Raw genomic sequence first — 15,810 nt, forward strand, 5'->3', positions numbered from 1 at the left:
TTTCTTGTATTAATATGAAACCGAAACGTTGCCTTATTTGACTTGATAGTCATTTTATAGTAATTGATACAATAGCAAATAGATGGTGAGGATAGTGGGATAGATATAGTCATACACAGCGTCAGCAAAAATGGGAACCCATTTGGCTTTGGGCAAGAAAGCATAGGCTGTATCGCAAACCTGTCAAACAATTTCCATATTTGGTAATTGAGAAAGGGGTACGTTGAATTCTCTGCAACGACTTTTGCTTTGCATGTCCTAAATGCCATAGCCCCTGCGAGTAACACATGCGATGTATATAAATGATCGGAATCGGTGCAAGTGAGGTCATAATTTACAAAAACTGTATAAATCAATTATAAGTGTAAGGCTCCGTCTTTCAACGGGCACATTCGATGTATAGTGTTTCTCAATACAGAAAGATATACATACCAAATCAAAAGTCAATGGCATCATCTTATTAAATACAAGCGTGAGCAGCAAAAAGTTTACTTACTTTGCTCCCCGTTGAATGTTTAGGATTCGTTTTGGTTAAGTTGATCAGGCGAAATATGGGTTTTTATATTATGAAGACAAAAAGAAACATGAAAAGCTACGTCGGGATCCCTAATCACCGCATTAAGGGCAACGTATAATTTATGTTGAGATGGGTGCACTCATCGCATATAAAAGAAACAATCGGCATCTGTAAATCATCAATCGCTCAATTATGGTAGCTGTCAGTTTTACCGTCATTGCAAATTGAAACACGAACGGTTGAATGTTTGTAAAATCTATATGATGGCCAGAATACCATTGATTTACCTGGTAATGATCTAAGGGTCATCTGACGAACGGCCAGAAGACGCAACTGTTTTTATTACGGAAAGTAAGGGAAGTTTGACATCAATTTCTTCGAAGGCATTGTTATTCAAACAAAAAGTACTTTGTTTGTGATCACAATCACACATATAAACAATGGTTTGAACATTGGCGCCGTTCGACTTGTTTGACAAGCAATACCTGTCGAAGAATCAGTTGGACAGAACCAGTCGCACGCAATTATTGGCAATTCGTTTGCTTGACTCTAATAAGACAGACCATGCTAGAACCGATGGAATGCACCACGATGTGATGGAGTTCATATCATACATTAGATGCTGACTGGATATTCGTTGTTACAAAATGTATAATATTCAGAAAGTCTAACTCTTCATTACCATCATAAATCCTTCTATAAATGGCCTGTATAAGTGTATGAGGCTCTTACGCGATGCTATACGTCTATATCGACGGGGTCAATTCATAAACAAGCAAACAGCACACTTGCATTACCTCTCACTACTCAAAAGTAAGCGATAAACACTGCAATTTAGATGGCTTTGAGCCGCGATTTCTCGCGCTGTAAGCCTCTTTGAACCGCCAAAATGGTACCAAACAATTGCTCTAATCTAGCACTAAATTTCTGACACCTTTGCTCAACTTTTTTGGGATCGCCGAAAATCGGCTTTAAACCATGAGAAATGCCTCATGAATTTTAACGAAAATCAAACGATCGCATTTTTGACCTTAAAATTGAACACTTTTATTATGATTTCTATTAAATCAAAATGCTAATACGAATTCAGCGCAACCCCTGAAACAACTTTTGTGATATCTTTGTATGTAAAATCTCGACATTTTGGTCAAAAACCTCATTTCATATTTTCCAATATTGCTCGGTAAGCTTGTTCAAAACATGTTTCATAGGTAGCACCATTAGATGCGCCTTGAAAAGTACTCCAAGAAAGCTTAAGGGAGCATGGGATGACCAGCACAGTTTACATAGTCGAATTCTACAAAATAATTGAAAACGAGTCGAAAATAATCAAATCTGTCCAATCTTGAACTGGTTTTTTGTAATCGGCGATTTAATAGTTTTTGGCTGGTGGCAGTGATCCATGCCGCTTTCTTGTCATGAAGGCTTGGTCAGGCTGATACTTTTACAAGCGGAAATAAAAGTCAGATACAAGAAGTTTGCTTCTTACTGTCATGACAAAAGTATTTACTATTGGTATAGGGTATGTAGCTTTAGCTCCAAAAGACAGCAAAGTAAGTTGATAATAGTAATTTCTACATAGCGGACCTTCTTGCTCTGGAAAGACGGTAAGCACCAGCTTCTATCGATTATTTTCAAATGGCTAATGAGCTTCGAAATAGACAGCAACACGTATCCTTCGTCAGATACTCAAAAACACGGCCATCATCTACCAAGATGACTATTACAAGGTATATCACACTAGATACGGTTTGCAATGAGTTACGATAATGAATTGCTAGCTATAGCCTGAAAAACTAGTTCCTATTGATCCCAAGACGAACCTAGCCAACTGGGATTGCCCTGAATCCGTCGATTTTAATGCATTTGCACGCAATATAGAATACGCAAAGAAACACAGTGGACAGCTGCCCAGTGGCTTCCAGTCAAACGAAGAAAGCAATGTACACGATGGATCCACTCTCATCAGCCAGGAAGCATCTGCCAAACTACGAGACATACTGGCCCCATTGCTAGAGAAACACGCTCATGTCACATTTGTTTTTGTGGATGGATTCCTGCTTTACAGCAGCGACAATGTCTCTCAACAACTGGATTGCAAAATAGGCTTCAAAGCTTCTTACGAGACTTTAAAACTAAGAAGAGAAAAGCGGCAAGGATACCATACATTAGAGGGGTACTGGGTAGATCCACCTGGCTACTTTGATAAGATTGTGTGGCCCGAGTACCTGAATCAAAGCAAACATGACGAAACAGTCGACCAGCTATTGATCATCAACACGGACGAATTCAGTATTGATGAGACAGCGATCAAAGTAGCTGAAAAGATAGTACAGGACTTGTTGGAATAAAAAGCAAAGTTTATTGATATTACTATACATTGGATTTCGCTAAAATACTATTCAACCTTTCCAGCAATTCAGGATTTGGCTCAATTTTAGCTGGCTCACTGCGGTCCATTCTTGACAAGCGATCTCTTGCCAGTGTCGCGACGGAATTGGAACGTACGTTTGGTTTTTCAGCATGATGTTCAGTGGGGGGAGTGGTGGTGTTGTTGTGGCGGGTGCTAAGATGAACAAATACTTCCAAAGCAGCTTTGGTATCACCTAAATCAAGAAAAGCGGATACGAGGGTATACATTGTTTCCGAATTCGGCTTTACTTGAGTGTCTTTCATATGTTGATATATTTTTTCTAAAGTGTCTAAATTTTGTTTCCGCTGAGGATCGCCCTCCTCGTCGTGATGGTCGTTAGATGTGTCGATGTCGGCCGGCCCAAAACGAGGTTCTTGACTCATAAACGAACTGAACAGCGTGTTGTATATAGTGATGATAGGCTGCACGCCGACATCCTTCATCGAGTACAGTGTTGAAATGGCCTCATTCCGTTTATCGTCATGCAGCATCATGTCGATGTATATCCTAAAGCTCTCCGCATCCACGACCGGTGCTGCTGTCTTGTTTAACGGCCTTCTTCCGCTCCTCCTTTGACTTTTCAGCATGCGCTTAAACATGTTGTAAGCTCGATCCTTTGCCCCGTTGCAAGCGTAGCCTGTCATCACCACATTCCAAATAACTGTTGTATTCATGACTTTGTTTAATCCGCTTGATTGCACATCTTCCAGCATGCGATCAATGCCATCCACATCGCCCATTTTACCCATGGCATGCAGCAAGGTGGAATAAGTGAACTGGTCCGGCTGAAGACCTCTTGACACCATGTCGTGGTAGAGCTTTTGAGCAGTTCGTAGGTCCAAGAGTTGAGCTGCAATGTGTATTAGCGAGTTGAATGTCGTTACGTTGGGCTGCACCACATCCTTTTCGATTTTCTCGCCCGTATTCTCGTCTATTCTATAAGGTTGCTGCATTTCGTCGAATAACTGAAGTGCATCTATCAAGTGATGAGGATGCTTGTGAGGCACCGTCTTTCCGCCCACCCAATTGATCAAACTGTTGTATTCTGACAGCCGTAACGAGAAGCCGCGCTGCCTCATATCATCTACCAGGGCGTTCAATCGGTGCAGGTTCTTTTGGGATGCTCGAGATCGAATCGTATATACAAATAGGTTGTGATAGTTTTTTCGTGTCAGACAGCTCAGGTAGTCATTGTTGTAAAGGTATGTATACAAGGGCCATATTCGATCAATGTCTTGCGTTGACAGGGAGCGGTAGAAATCAGCAATCAGTGTCGCCTTGTTTCGACGCATCGACAGCTCAATGTCTTGTACATTTGCCATCAAATTTGTGTGCGGCTTTTGTGTTGAATCATCAGTCGTGCTAATGCTACTGTCGCTGCCGTTATTGCTACTGCTGTAAGGTCGAAATAGCTCGAGTGGAAAGAGAGGGGCCGCCCGTGACAGTAAGGATGGAAGTATCACATTTCGAGACAGGGTATTGCAGTATATACATCTTGTTTGACTCGGCACGCTGTTCAATCGATGCCAGAGCCTTCGCATGGTTTTCTTTCAATGATGTGTGTAAGCAAAAGGGATTAGACCTGATAATCTCTTTGGTAGGCGATGCAGGGAAGGAAAATATGTCAAAATAAAAAAAAGGCCTGACTGGGCTATAACGCTGTTATAAAGAAGGGTGGGGAAAAAGAAAGAAGGGACACAATCTTTGCAAGACGTCACTTTAAGTGACTTATAGATCATCCCATCATCCTCAGGCCAATGTACCCAAATCTATGTCTTGCTTGTACAGCATGATTTCACAGCATGTTTTATTATGTAGATTTAACATATCATTGCTTTTGCTGTTGAGTTTCGTCAATCACCTCGCCTTCGACATCCAAAAACCCATATTCAGAGCACAATTGCACTAATTGCTCGGCTTCAGGTACAGCAATCTTCTCCAGCACCTTGTTGATCTCGTCCAACTTTTTTGTCTTGAGCGCATCTTGGAATTTGGGAGGCATGGCAGTAAACACTTTGTAGGCTTCGACATGCTCAGGCTCTGGCACACGAATGGTCAATTGAGTGCCATCGCCCATGGGTTGAAGCTGGATTGTCTCGACGCCATTGTCCTCTGTTACTTCTTCAGCTGCAATTTCGGCACAACGAGTTTGAATACGAGAGTATGTCTTTTCGACATCATCAAAGAACATCTTGCGGCCTTGGGTATTGGGTGCGCTCATGCTAACAGGGTTGCGTGTTAACCACAACCATCTATATAAACATCTCTTGGCTTACTTACCGAGAAAAGAAAAGGCTGACACCATCCTTCCCTAATTGACCGCAGTATTGGATCATCAAAGATTGAATGACACAGTTTTTAGCGTAGGCTTCGTCGCCCTTGAGTTGTGCAGTGAAAGCTTGGCCCAGGATAGAATCAGAGCTCTTCTCGTTGATAATGCTGGGATGATTTTTAAGATATGTGTAACTGTCTTCGAACCCTTTGATCTTGGAGAACCTTGTAGCTTCGGGTGACATCTCAATATCCTCCTCTTCCTCATCATCATCGCCCTCGTTGTCGGCATCGTTGCTGGTATCGTGTAGGGTCAAATCCTTCATGGTCGAGTTGGGATTCAAGGTCTCTACCACCTTCTTCTTCTCCGTCTTCTTGTCGGTCTTCTTGGGCAAAGGCTTTGGCTTATTGAGGATCTAACATACAGCATATATGAGCAAACCAGCAGCAAAAGCCGGCCATTTTGTACTTACTGTTTTGTTTGATTTCTCTGATGTAAACATGTTTTCACTAGTCATCTTCTTTTGGCTCTCTTCGTTCAGTTTAGCCAACTCGCGCGATGCCTCCGTAACCGTCTTTTGAACAGTAGCTTCTGTCTGGTTGAATCTTTCGAGTAGTGTCTTTTTCACTTCAGCAGGAGTGTTGGATGCTAAACCAGCAGCGATTTGAGTCTTCATTGCCGAGAATACTTGAGCGACATCCATTTCTTTGCCACCGGCAGAGGGCACCTTCATATGAGGATCAGCTTCTGTTTGTTGCTGATCAAGCACCTGAACCACCTTCTTAATGCCAGCCAAATCATCCTCGGTGTTCTTGAGCATGCTAGTGAGTTCCTGCACCTTCTTCAATACGTTTTCTTGCTGAGGCACAAACTGTGTAAGATATTCGATTTTGGCTTTGCGCTCAGCACGTTCACGATGAATAGCTTCTTGTTTCCATTTGATCATAGAGCGCTTATCGACATTGGGGTGGACTTCAATATCCGAGTCATCAGACAACTCGAGGTTATCCCATTTACTGTAATCCAAAGGCATTTTGTAGTGTATGAGAGAGAGAATTGAGAGAAAAAAATGAATTGATAGAATGTTCAAGAACGATGTGAAAGTAGCATACCAGCAAAGTGACGTTTGTTTGAGTGTGCACTTGGCTGTTTAAGGGTGTCTTGCCCATCATAGAATACCAATGTAGATTTAATCTACCATAGAAGAAATAGTGAATTCCAGTGTTATTAGTTATTTGCTTCATTGAGTGCATCTCAAATCCTTGCTATCAGGGTATGGAAGAAAGCAGAGAAATTTGATCCAGATTCCTTTGGGCGTGTGCCTTAATCTCTCAAGCAATACAGCGTCTCCTTCATCCTGCATAGTCGCTCCAAAACGTCAATACAAGCTCCCTAACATTTAGTCTATTAGCATAGATTTGCGCTCTTTGTAGGATACTATGCAAACATATTTAACACAGAGAATTAAGTTTTGGCAAATGAGAACGGTGAAGGGACATTGCCATTAACTTGGAAGAAAAGGGCTATAATATCGATGTCAGCGAAGTCGAACATGCCGTTTGCATCACGATTAGTAGTTTTTAGAGCGTCTTTCAGCTGATGCGGGTATTTAGATCCATTGCTTAGTAGTAAAAACTTTATAACTCATGTACAGATTATGGTTTTTACTCTGAAATCCTTTAGGACCATCGCATATCAAATGGAATAAGATCAATCGCTCCAAATAATTTAGCTTTCAAGCATCATGTTTATTATAATTAAAAGGTCAATTACCAACAAGACGCATGAATAGTATGTGATGAGGTACCAAAATCAATGTGGTTACAGTACTTAGATACCATAAGCGGTCTTGGCGGAGGCAAAGGAGGTGTTGATTTGAGCGACCAAAGCATTGGCAGCAGTCAAGTGAGAAGCAGGAGTCTTGGCGATGAGGCAAGTGTCCAATGTCTTGGTTTGAGTATCCAAGTTCTTGATGTCGCTCTTGACCAAGGCAGTAGCCAAAAGAATGGCATCAAACTCGGGCTTCTTGGTGACAATGGAAGACAAGGCAGCAGTAACTTGAGGAACAAGAGTGTTGACAGTGGCAATAACAGCATCAGCTTCTTCGGCAGTGACGGTACCAGCAACTGCACAGCAGTCAGTACCGGCCTTCTTGAGGCGAGTCTCAAGAACTTGCTCCTTGTTGTGAACAGCCAAAGCACCAGAGTAACCAGCAGATCTAGTGAAGTTATCGACCTGTTGCATATTAGTTAAACAGCACTTTTGAGTAGAAAAAGGTACTTACATCAGTCTTGACAATGGCAAGTTGAGCAGCAACAGAATTGATATCATCAATACAGAGCTGAACAGGAGCAGAGACGGCTCTCTTGTCGAGGGCAGCAGCATTGGCAGAGAGAGCAAGAGCAGCAGCAATGATTAAAGTGGAGAAGGCGCGCATTTCGAAGATGATTGAGTAGATTGTTTGATGAGGTTTTTTGAGAAATGGAGACAGATTTCACTGTATTTATAGCAAAATTGTTCATGAATCTGTCAGAGACAAATTCCATCTGTCGAGTGTGCAGTTATTGCTTTGTACACCTTGTAATAATTAGATGCATAACAATGTTACTATAGGGATACTCAAAAGAAACGATACATGTGGAATTCACGCACGTCAAACCACAATACATGAAAGTAATTGACTCGACGAGGTTCATATGACCTTGTCTCAATGACACACAAAAGATACGTGCTATTTGTATAATGGGATTGATCCAGCTGTATGGTTGTTTAACTGCATCAGGGAAAAGGTGCTTGTCTTTGTAGCTTTTCTGTATTACAACAACATTCGTCTTTAGATGGGGCTGTTTTGTGTTTAATAGAGAGGCACACAATCAAAGGCATGACCTCCTGTCTCGGATAGTTTGTATTGTGAACATTCAATCTTATTTCATTAGGTATACAATATGTCTACGCGAAATATACAGCGGCGCATTTGATGGAATCGGAAAGATTATGCTTTAAAGTATGTAAGCTACTACTGGGTTGCTTGTGAGGATCTTATTACTAGAGATTGCAATAACATCAAGATACGATTCTTTACGACGATTCGAGAAAGATATAAAGAACAACCCTGAATACATTCAAAAAAAAGCGATTGATCACAGTACCTCATAATAAGTTTATTGAAAGCCATATGGAAACCATGCTTAATGAACTTAGCTGTTCTACATTGCAAAACGCAGAATAGAATGTATGGAAGAGTACATGTTATATATCTCAAACACACACGCACAGTGAGAGATACACACACATACATATTGCGCGCTGGTTTTACGAGGGCAATTATGGCATGTTTAAATTGGGGTTCCTCAATATACACTCAGGTACCGCCTTGCGATCAGATATAATGCAGGAATCGTGTAACCGACAGAACATTAAATAGGGATTTCGGTACATATTTACCATAAATACAGGCACAAAATCACACTTAAAGTAACATTGATGGACAGGGGAACATCTCCAATTGGCCTCCAAATAAATTCAAACGTTGCACTGACCATTGAAAATATTCTCAGTGGTACGAAGTATGTACTTATTTCTGTGCATTTTACGCTACTTGAGCATTGTTTACGATACGCCGCAACAAAAGGGTTATGTCTGCAATGTCAATCGTCAGTTTGGCGAGGTATTCAGCTAAAGAGGCGCCGTCTTGCTCTTCACATTTCGATCCCCTTTGTTGCAGTGGAATCAATTTCGGTAGAAAATTGCACTCCTGCAATTTATGTCAACAACCTTTTCTAACATTTGTACGTTTTCAAAACCAAATACTTGCGTTTACACTGTAGCTAGCATCAAATTACTTACTGTTGTGCCTGAGAAAATCATAATTTATTTGAATCTGAAGGAAAATTCGCACACGTAGCTTCTCATTTAAGAGACTAGGGCTGTAAATATCTTGCAAAGTCTGGATCCAGCAGTAATTGATTTGTTAACATTTTCGTCTAAATATACCTGTTTGCATTTTGTGATCAACTTCCTGAGCTCTGAGCAAGTAAGGGTTGAATGTAACACGACCATCAGTACTGGCTTGTTTCATTCTACATTTGCCAATTTAGATCAATCAAAGCTGCCATCATCAAAATACATTGAAATTGGAAATTGAATTGAATACAAAGCAGACCGATGTAGAAGCTTGTGTGTTTTTTCCAGGAGCACAACTTAGTAACGCTTGATCGGATCGATGTGCGCCCTCACCATCAAAGCCTTCCTTGATTTCTCCTCCCCTCATTCATTTTCGACTAAGCTTCTTTGCCTAGAGAACAAGCATGACCTGGTGCAGGTCATCTGAATGATCGAAAATCAGTTTGGTGCTCAATTTGCCTGACGTGAATGCCACATGAGGCCCCATATTTTATCTGTGATAGATGTGAGGCAAGTCAAAGTGCATCTTTGAGCAATTTTTTTTTCTCGTTTGACAGAAATTCTGAATACATTTGCTGTTCTCAATAGACCTTTCGTGATATCAGTGCTTCATGCACATGCTATACGCGCTTCCGTGTGTACTTGTGTACGAAACGTATTCATTAAAAGCTTTATGAGAATTACAATTTGCTATAAATACAGTGAAATCTGTCTCCATTTCTCAAAAAACCTCATCAAACAATCTACTCAATCATCTTCGAAATGCGCGCCTTCTCCACTTTAATCATTGCTGCTGCTCTTGCTCTCTCTGCCAATGCTGCTGCCCTCGACAAGAGAGCCGTCTCTGCTCCTGTTCAGCTCTGTATTGATGATATCAATTCTGTTGCTGCTCAACTTGCCATTGTCAAGACTGATGTAAGTACCTTTTTCTACTCAAAAGTGCTGTTTAACTAATATGCAACAGGTCGATAACTTCACTAGATCTGCTGGTTACTCTGGTGCTTTGGCTGTTCACAACAAGGAGCAAGTTCTTGAGACTCGCCTCAAGAAGGCCGGTACTGACTGCTGTGCAGTTGCTGGTACCGTCACTGCCGAAGAAGCTGATGCTGTTATTGCCACTGTCAACACTCTTGTTCCTCAAGTTACTGCTGCCTTGTCTTCCATTGTCACCAAGAAGCCCGAGTTTGATGCCATTCTTTTGGCTACTGCCTTGGTCAAGAGCGACATCAAGAACTTGGATACTCAAACCAAGACATTGGACACTTGCCTCATCGCCAAGACTCCTGCTTCTCACTTGACTGCTGCCAATGCTTTGGTCGCTCAAATCAACACCTCCTTTGCCTCCGCCAAGACCGCTTATGGTATCTAAGTACTGTAACCACATTGATTTTGGTACCTCATCACATACTATTCATGCGTCTTGTTGGTAATTGACCTTTTAATTATAATAAACATGATGCTTGAACACTATTTGCTCTACTTTCTTCTCTATAACAACCACTTATACTATCGACATTGCATAATTCTGGCAAGATCCAATGTACTTGACGTGTAGTAGTAGTGTTAGGAGTGTAACAACATCACAGCTATTTTCTCTATAATAAACTTCTGCCACCACACTTACACAATGTAAAGTTCGTTGATATACAGTACTAAGAATTACAGGTGCCATGAAGGAATAATCGTCTAAGCTTTATTGAGGATATATTAGCAAAAATTTGGTTTATTGCTGCCCCTGGGGCTGTTGTTCAGTATCTTCTTTTGAGAGGATCAATGGCACGGCGTTTTTGCGTTGAAAACGAGCGACCATTTCGCTGATCAGAGATAGCGAATCGCTCCCCAACTCATAGTAATGATCTGTCTTTTTAGGATTAAACATACTGGTGTGTGCAGCAATTTCGTTATCAGCAGAGGATGGTATAGGCACAAATAAATATGCAATATCTTCGGGTGGTAGTTTAATGAATGTCTTGGGCCTATGGTCGTTGCCCAGCTCATTTAACTATATATCAACACAAGAGTGATTAGCCATCCGTACATTGGTTCTATTGTTGATGACTTACTTGGACATAGAAGCATTTGAAAAACATGTCGGGTATCTCCAATAATTTCTTTACTCTCTCATCACAGCCATTCATATCTGTCAGGTCACTGATGAATGTCAACTGATCGTACGCATCTGCCAAAGACGTCTGAATCTTATCACGGGCAATGTAAGCAGCTGCGCCTATAGCAGCTGCCCCCACAACGCCAGCAAATAATCCCCATTTTTTGGCACTGCCACCGCCACCTCGACCTGCTGCACTGCTATGATTATTGGCAGTAATTGCTCTAGTTGCTGTAGCTGCTGTTACAGTAGCCGCACCTGTGTTCCACAAACTACCCAATCCTCGAACCTGATCAACACTAGACCACGCTTTCTCTGCCACAAAGTTTTGGTTGATTGAATAAAAGGGTGTATCGAAAGCAAGCATGCCGATGATTTTGGCTCCTTGTAATTGATCCGCACAGTCATTGCTGTTGTTGTGAAACTTTAATATCGTCTCTGCAGCTATTAGAGAGAGTTAGGTTATCGAATCCATTGCACGTTATCCATGAAGACTTACAGACAATGCCTCCCATAGAATGGCCTAGCAGAACAACCATGATTTTGCCAGAGCTCTCCAATCTATCCATCTCCTTCTTTATATCAGATACCTGTTGGCATAACCATCCAGAAAAATTTTCCACGGCAACTTTGAGATCCCTATGATATGCATCGGTTTGTAAGCCATAATATTTGATGGTTGCTGCCTCTGCACTATTTACCCAGCAGTTTTGTATGATGGATATACGATGGCGCTGACATCTGCTTTGACTGTATTCGTCAATATCGTCTGGAGTCTATTGGGGAAGTCCTGCAAAATACCTATTGTTAAAACATTATGCTCGCCTTGATAATCAACGCTCTACTTGCTTTAAAACTTGTATCAGTGCCCCTGAATCCATGAACAAAGACCAGTAGCAGTCTATCTAAATTATCATGATGCGTTGTCATTGATACTGATATAGAGAAAAGAGAAAGAGTGCAAAAAAAAAAAAAAAAGAAAAAAAAAAGAAAAGCTTAAATTCAGCATTTTATTAGTTGGTATTACGAAATAGTGCATCCGCCTTTTTCTTCTGTGGGGGGTTTATTAGCATTTTCAATTTGAGCGATAAGCAAATCAAATATTTTAGCTGGAGTAATTCAAATTAGCTTAATAGAGCATCTTTTTCAGGTACAACATGCAAACTTACAGACATTTTCATCGTGCTTGGCTGAAGTCTCAATGGTGGGACATTGCCATTGTTGGCCCAGCTCTTTACCCTCCTCCAAAGTAACTTGTCTCTGAATGTTCAAATCAGACTTGTTGCCCACAATCACACAAGGCACACTTTCTAATCCTGTGAAATCCAAAATCTTGTCGCGGATAATCTTGACCATATCGAAGCTGGATCTTGAGGAAATGGAATACACAAGAACGTATCCATTCATGCTAGATGCATGATGAGATGATAAAATAGAGTATTCATCCTGGCCAGCTGTATCCATGATTTCCACACTATACTCTGTATAAAGCCGCCACCTCAGTACTCATTATTACCATCACTAGTCTATATTACCATTTCCTCTGTATTTGATAGTCTTTGTGAAAGTGTTTTCAATGGTGGGATAATAGCTATCTACAAAATGATTCTCGCAAAACTGGATGACCAACGATGATTTGCCTGGTTGATATTGAGTGTATGTTTGCAGCATTCACCCTTTGCCTTTGTACTCACCAACAGCACGAGCTCCAAGTACTGCGATTCTTCTTGCTTTAGGTGGATTTGTACTCGACATGATTCAAGATAATAAAAGATTGTGATAGAGGTCAAGGAATTGTTGGAATTGCGAGATTTTTAAATATAGTGCAAACATCCGCAAACAATCACACAACGTCATCGCATGTTAAAAAAGCTCACCTGAGCAAATCCATTCAGTCGAAGTTTGGAGCCATTGTCAATCATCGAGTCCCTTCACCCTTCTTATTCGAAACTTGCAATGTGTTTCAAGGAGAAAACTATGAAACAACTGTATACCTGAAGGTGCTTTCATGCTAAGCGGCAAAGCGCTGCCATTGGTGCAATGGCCTATTGTTTTGCTTGACTTTGATGTTGATCTACCTTAGATGTCTATCATAACCTATAGAATGACTATCTACACAATATGGCAGTTATGCCTCTTGGAACCACATGGTAACTGAATTTCATGGCATAGCAGCATACATGTTGCATAGCAACCGCAATATCGAAAGGAAGAAGTTTGATCCGCGAAGCAATGGTAGAGGGCTCTAACTTACTTTGGGTACGATACGGACCATTTAGTAATTTGGGCTACCGAGTTATGAATTACCTATATTTGAGCTAATTTTATAGTAAAGTTTTTACTACATGCAGACTATCCAATGCCCCTAAAATCTCCAGCCTGTCTTACAACCGCCATCACATGGCTAATAGACTGTATTATTGTGCCATAATGCAGCGATACAACAGTGCCCTTCAAACTAATATTTCCAGTTGAATATTTGGCAACATGCCCTAAATCTAGATTAACGCATTCAATGTCTTTTCGCCTTTGTATCATGACAAAAATGTGCCTGTTGACAACCAAATGTATGAAACACAACCAAATTTGGCCGTTTTCAAGCCTTAATATCTTGCCATGTAGACCTCTCTGACCTACTGGAATGATACCAAACAATTGTACTTGAGTAGTAATAACATCCTGGCACCTTTGCTCAACTTTTTGGGGCCCCAAAAAACATGGCCAAAAATCGACCAAAAAGCATGAGATACCCCTCATGGTTTTCATCAAAAATCAAACGATCGCATTTTTTATCTTGATAATGGAGACTTTTACTATGGTATATATCAAATCAAAATGTTTCTCTCGATCCAAAGCAACCACTGAAACCACTTTTATGAGGTTTTCATATGCAAAATATGGCTATTTTGGTCAAAAACCTCATTTCATATTTTCTGAAATTGCACAATAAGTTCAGTCAAAACATCTATTTTGCTTAGTATCATTGGAAGCGTCTTGAAAAGTACTCCAAGAATGTATTAGGAAGCGTAGGATGATCATCACACTTTACATAGTCGAATCGTACAAAATAGTTTAAAGAAGTCGAAAAAAGACATAATCTGGCCAATCTTGAATAGTAAAAGAGGACTTGAGTTTAAATAAATTTTGGTGGGGGCGGCGGCGGCGACCAGTGCTGCTGGCTAGCCCAAATGCCTTTCTAATGATGACAATGATGGTTGCGATGCTGATTAAATGGGGATCATGAAGTCAGAAGGCCTATCTGTTATCACAAACACGTACTTTTTTTTACCTTCTTTGGGCATTTATATATTTGCCAACGCCAGCCAGACTGGCTCACCACTGAAACATATGTGATTGCAACTTCCTAATTATGATTTGAAGTATTTCAACATGGCATGTAGGCAGTATGCGTTTCATTGATTCATTTGAAAGTGACTATTGCTGCTGGCTGAAAAGTTATTTCCGTATGTGATGAGGATATCTTTGAAGCTTGTATCAGAATATTCATTAGGAATGATGGCTGCCAAATCATTAATAGTTGGCAGAGTTTGAGTGCGTCTATCTTCACAAACAATCAGCTCCAGCCTCATTTGAAGGTTGGGTCAAATGCGGGCATCCTCTTTGATATGATTTCAGGCTTGTAGTTTTCCTTCTTCGCTCAGGATCTCATCAGCATACTTGTAAATGCGAACAACGGTTTTTTGAGCCTTGCTCGGTACTCAATGTTAAATAATTGCCTGATATCAGTAAACAGCATCTCCGTATACATACAAACAACGTAAATCAATGGCAAACTAGGCCGTAAGCATGTGCGTCGTTATGGAAACAGACAAATGTAACATTCTGTCTTGTACGAATTAATATACCTAAAATTGCGCTCAAGTACCATATGTATGGAGTCAGTAGGCGGTCCATAAAAATTTTAAGGTAGTCCGTACCAACCCTGATTTACTTTGATCTTCAGGGCAGGCCACTTTTTGCACAGATAGTGGGCTCAAACTTTTTTTCGCTCGGAAGAAACATGCTGCTGATTAGATAATGCCTAAAAAAATGGCTTTTAATGATAAAATCTTGGGTTTTCATGCATCAGTTCCACAACTCAGTATTTGATTCGACTGCTATTGACAACACGAGCTGCTATGATTGCAATTACTTCATCAGCTTGACTTGAGAATCCTGTATACCTACTGAACATTGGCTATGGAGCCGGCAAATCTATCATACTATTATAGATTGGGGTTATCCGCATAAGCGATTGAGTGCCGTGTAAAGACTCATACCCCATTCAGGATGCAAGATACATACAAAAATGAGCTGTACGTTTATGAAGGGGCTAATGTAAGGACCAAGATTTGCTTGACATTTACGATTTTGACCATTATTTGTCAGTTTTTTTTTCTTTTTATGGATAAACACAAGATAGTTGGAGCTACCAAAATACAATGCATCATACGACAAAAAAAAATAGCCATATCTGATCAATAAATGATTACGGCTCGATCGGTTGCTCGCATTTCATTCATGTCAACAGATTGCTATCAATAGTTGAATGGATTAAGGGCTTAAACGTTGTCTAGTTTTCTGATGGGAATGGTATT

The 15,810-nt window shown here is 40.6% G+C and overlaps 7 protein-coding genes across 7 annotated transcripts; 2 read left to right on the forward strand and 5 right to left on the reverse strand.

Annotated features, from left to right (window-relative positions):
• Positions 1-2,010: 2,010 nt before the first annotated feature.
• On the forward strand, positions 2,011-2,868 carry ini1 (Pre-mRNA-splicing factor ini1; the record flags this gene model as incomplete). The annotated part of the gene is made up of 4 exons (XM_064821876.1): positions 2,011-2,039; positions 2,100-2,124; positions 2,179-2,247; positions 2,305-2,868. The coding sequence occupies 4 exons, from the start codon at positions 2,011-2,013 to the stop codon at positions 2,866-2,868; spliced, it is 687 nt and encodes a 228-aa protein (XP_064681562.1).
• Positions 2,869-2,890: 22 nt separating this feature from the next.
• Positions 2,891-4,252, reverse strand: ATC70_002503 (uncharacterized protein; the record flags this gene model as incomplete). The annotated part of the gene is made up of 1 exon (XM_064821877.1): positions 2,891-4,252. One exon carries the CDS (start codon positions 4,250-4,252, stop codon positions 2,891-2,893), a length of 1,362 nt encoding a protein of 453 aa, XP_064681563.1.
• Positions 4,253-4,758: 506 nt separating this feature from the next.
• On the reverse strand, positions 4,759-6,235 carry ATC70_002504 (uncharacterized protein; the record flags this gene model as incomplete). The annotated part of the gene is made up of 3 exons (XM_064821878.1): positions 4,759-5,152; positions 5,211-5,617; positions 5,675-6,235. 3 exons carry the CDS (start codon positions 6,233-6,235, stop codon positions 4,759-4,761), a joined length of 1,362 nt encoding a protein of 453 aa, XP_064681564.1.
• Positions 6,236-7,032: 797 nt separating this feature from the next.
• On the reverse strand, positions 7,033-7,639 carry ATC70_002505 (uncharacterized protein; the record flags this gene model as incomplete). The annotated part of the gene is made up of 2 exons (XM_064821879.1): positions 7,033-7,437; positions 7,487-7,639. 2 exons carry the CDS (start codon positions 7,637-7,639, stop codon positions 7,033-7,035), a joined length of 558 nt encoding a protein of 185 aa, XP_064681565.1.
• A 2,228-nt stretch (positions 7,640-9,867) lies between these two features.
• Positions 9,868-10,474, forward strand: NdufA8 (ndufa8, NADH-ubiquinone oxidoreductase complex I 19kd subunit; the record flags this gene model as incomplete). The annotated part of the gene is made up of 2 exons (XM_064821880.1): positions 9,868-10,020; positions 10,070-10,474. The coding sequence occupies 2 exons, from the start codon at positions 9,868-9,870 to the stop codon at positions 10,472-10,474; spliced, it is 558 nt and encodes a 185-aa protein (XP_064681566.1).
• Positions 10,475-10,828: 354 nt separating this feature from the next.
• Positions 10,829-12,142, reverse strand: RPT4 (26S proteasome subunit rpt4; the record flags this gene model as incomplete). Its single annotated transcript, XM_064821881.1, has 5 exons — positions 10,829-11,107; positions 11,169-11,656; positions 11,712-11,851; positions 11,914-12,002; positions 12,062-12,142. 5 exons carry the CDS (start codon positions 12,140-12,142, stop codon positions 10,829-10,831), a joined length of 1,077 nt encoding a protein of 358 aa, XP_064681567.1.
• Positions 12,143-12,235: 93 nt separating this feature from the next.
• On the reverse strand, positions 12,236-12,967 carry MEX67_1 (nuclear mRNA export, poly(A)+RNA binding protein; the record flags this gene model as incomplete). Its single annotated transcript, XM_064821882.1, has 4 exons — positions 12,236-12,321; positions 12,382-12,693; positions 12,748-12,852; positions 12,907-12,967. The coding sequence occupies 4 exons, from the start codon at positions 12,965-12,967 to the stop codon at positions 12,236-12,238; spliced, it is 564 nt and encodes a 187-aa protein (XP_064681568.1).
• Between the last annotated feature and the right edge of the window lie 2,843 nt (positions 12,968-15,810).

Source organism: Mucor velutinosus (genome assembly GCF_035048745.1).
Source record: "Mucor velutinosus strain NIH1002 chromosome Unknown tig00000093, whole genome shotgun sequence".
NCBI lineage: Eukaryota > Fungi > Mucoromycota > Mucoromycetes > Mucorales > Mucoraceae > Mucor > Mucor velutinosus.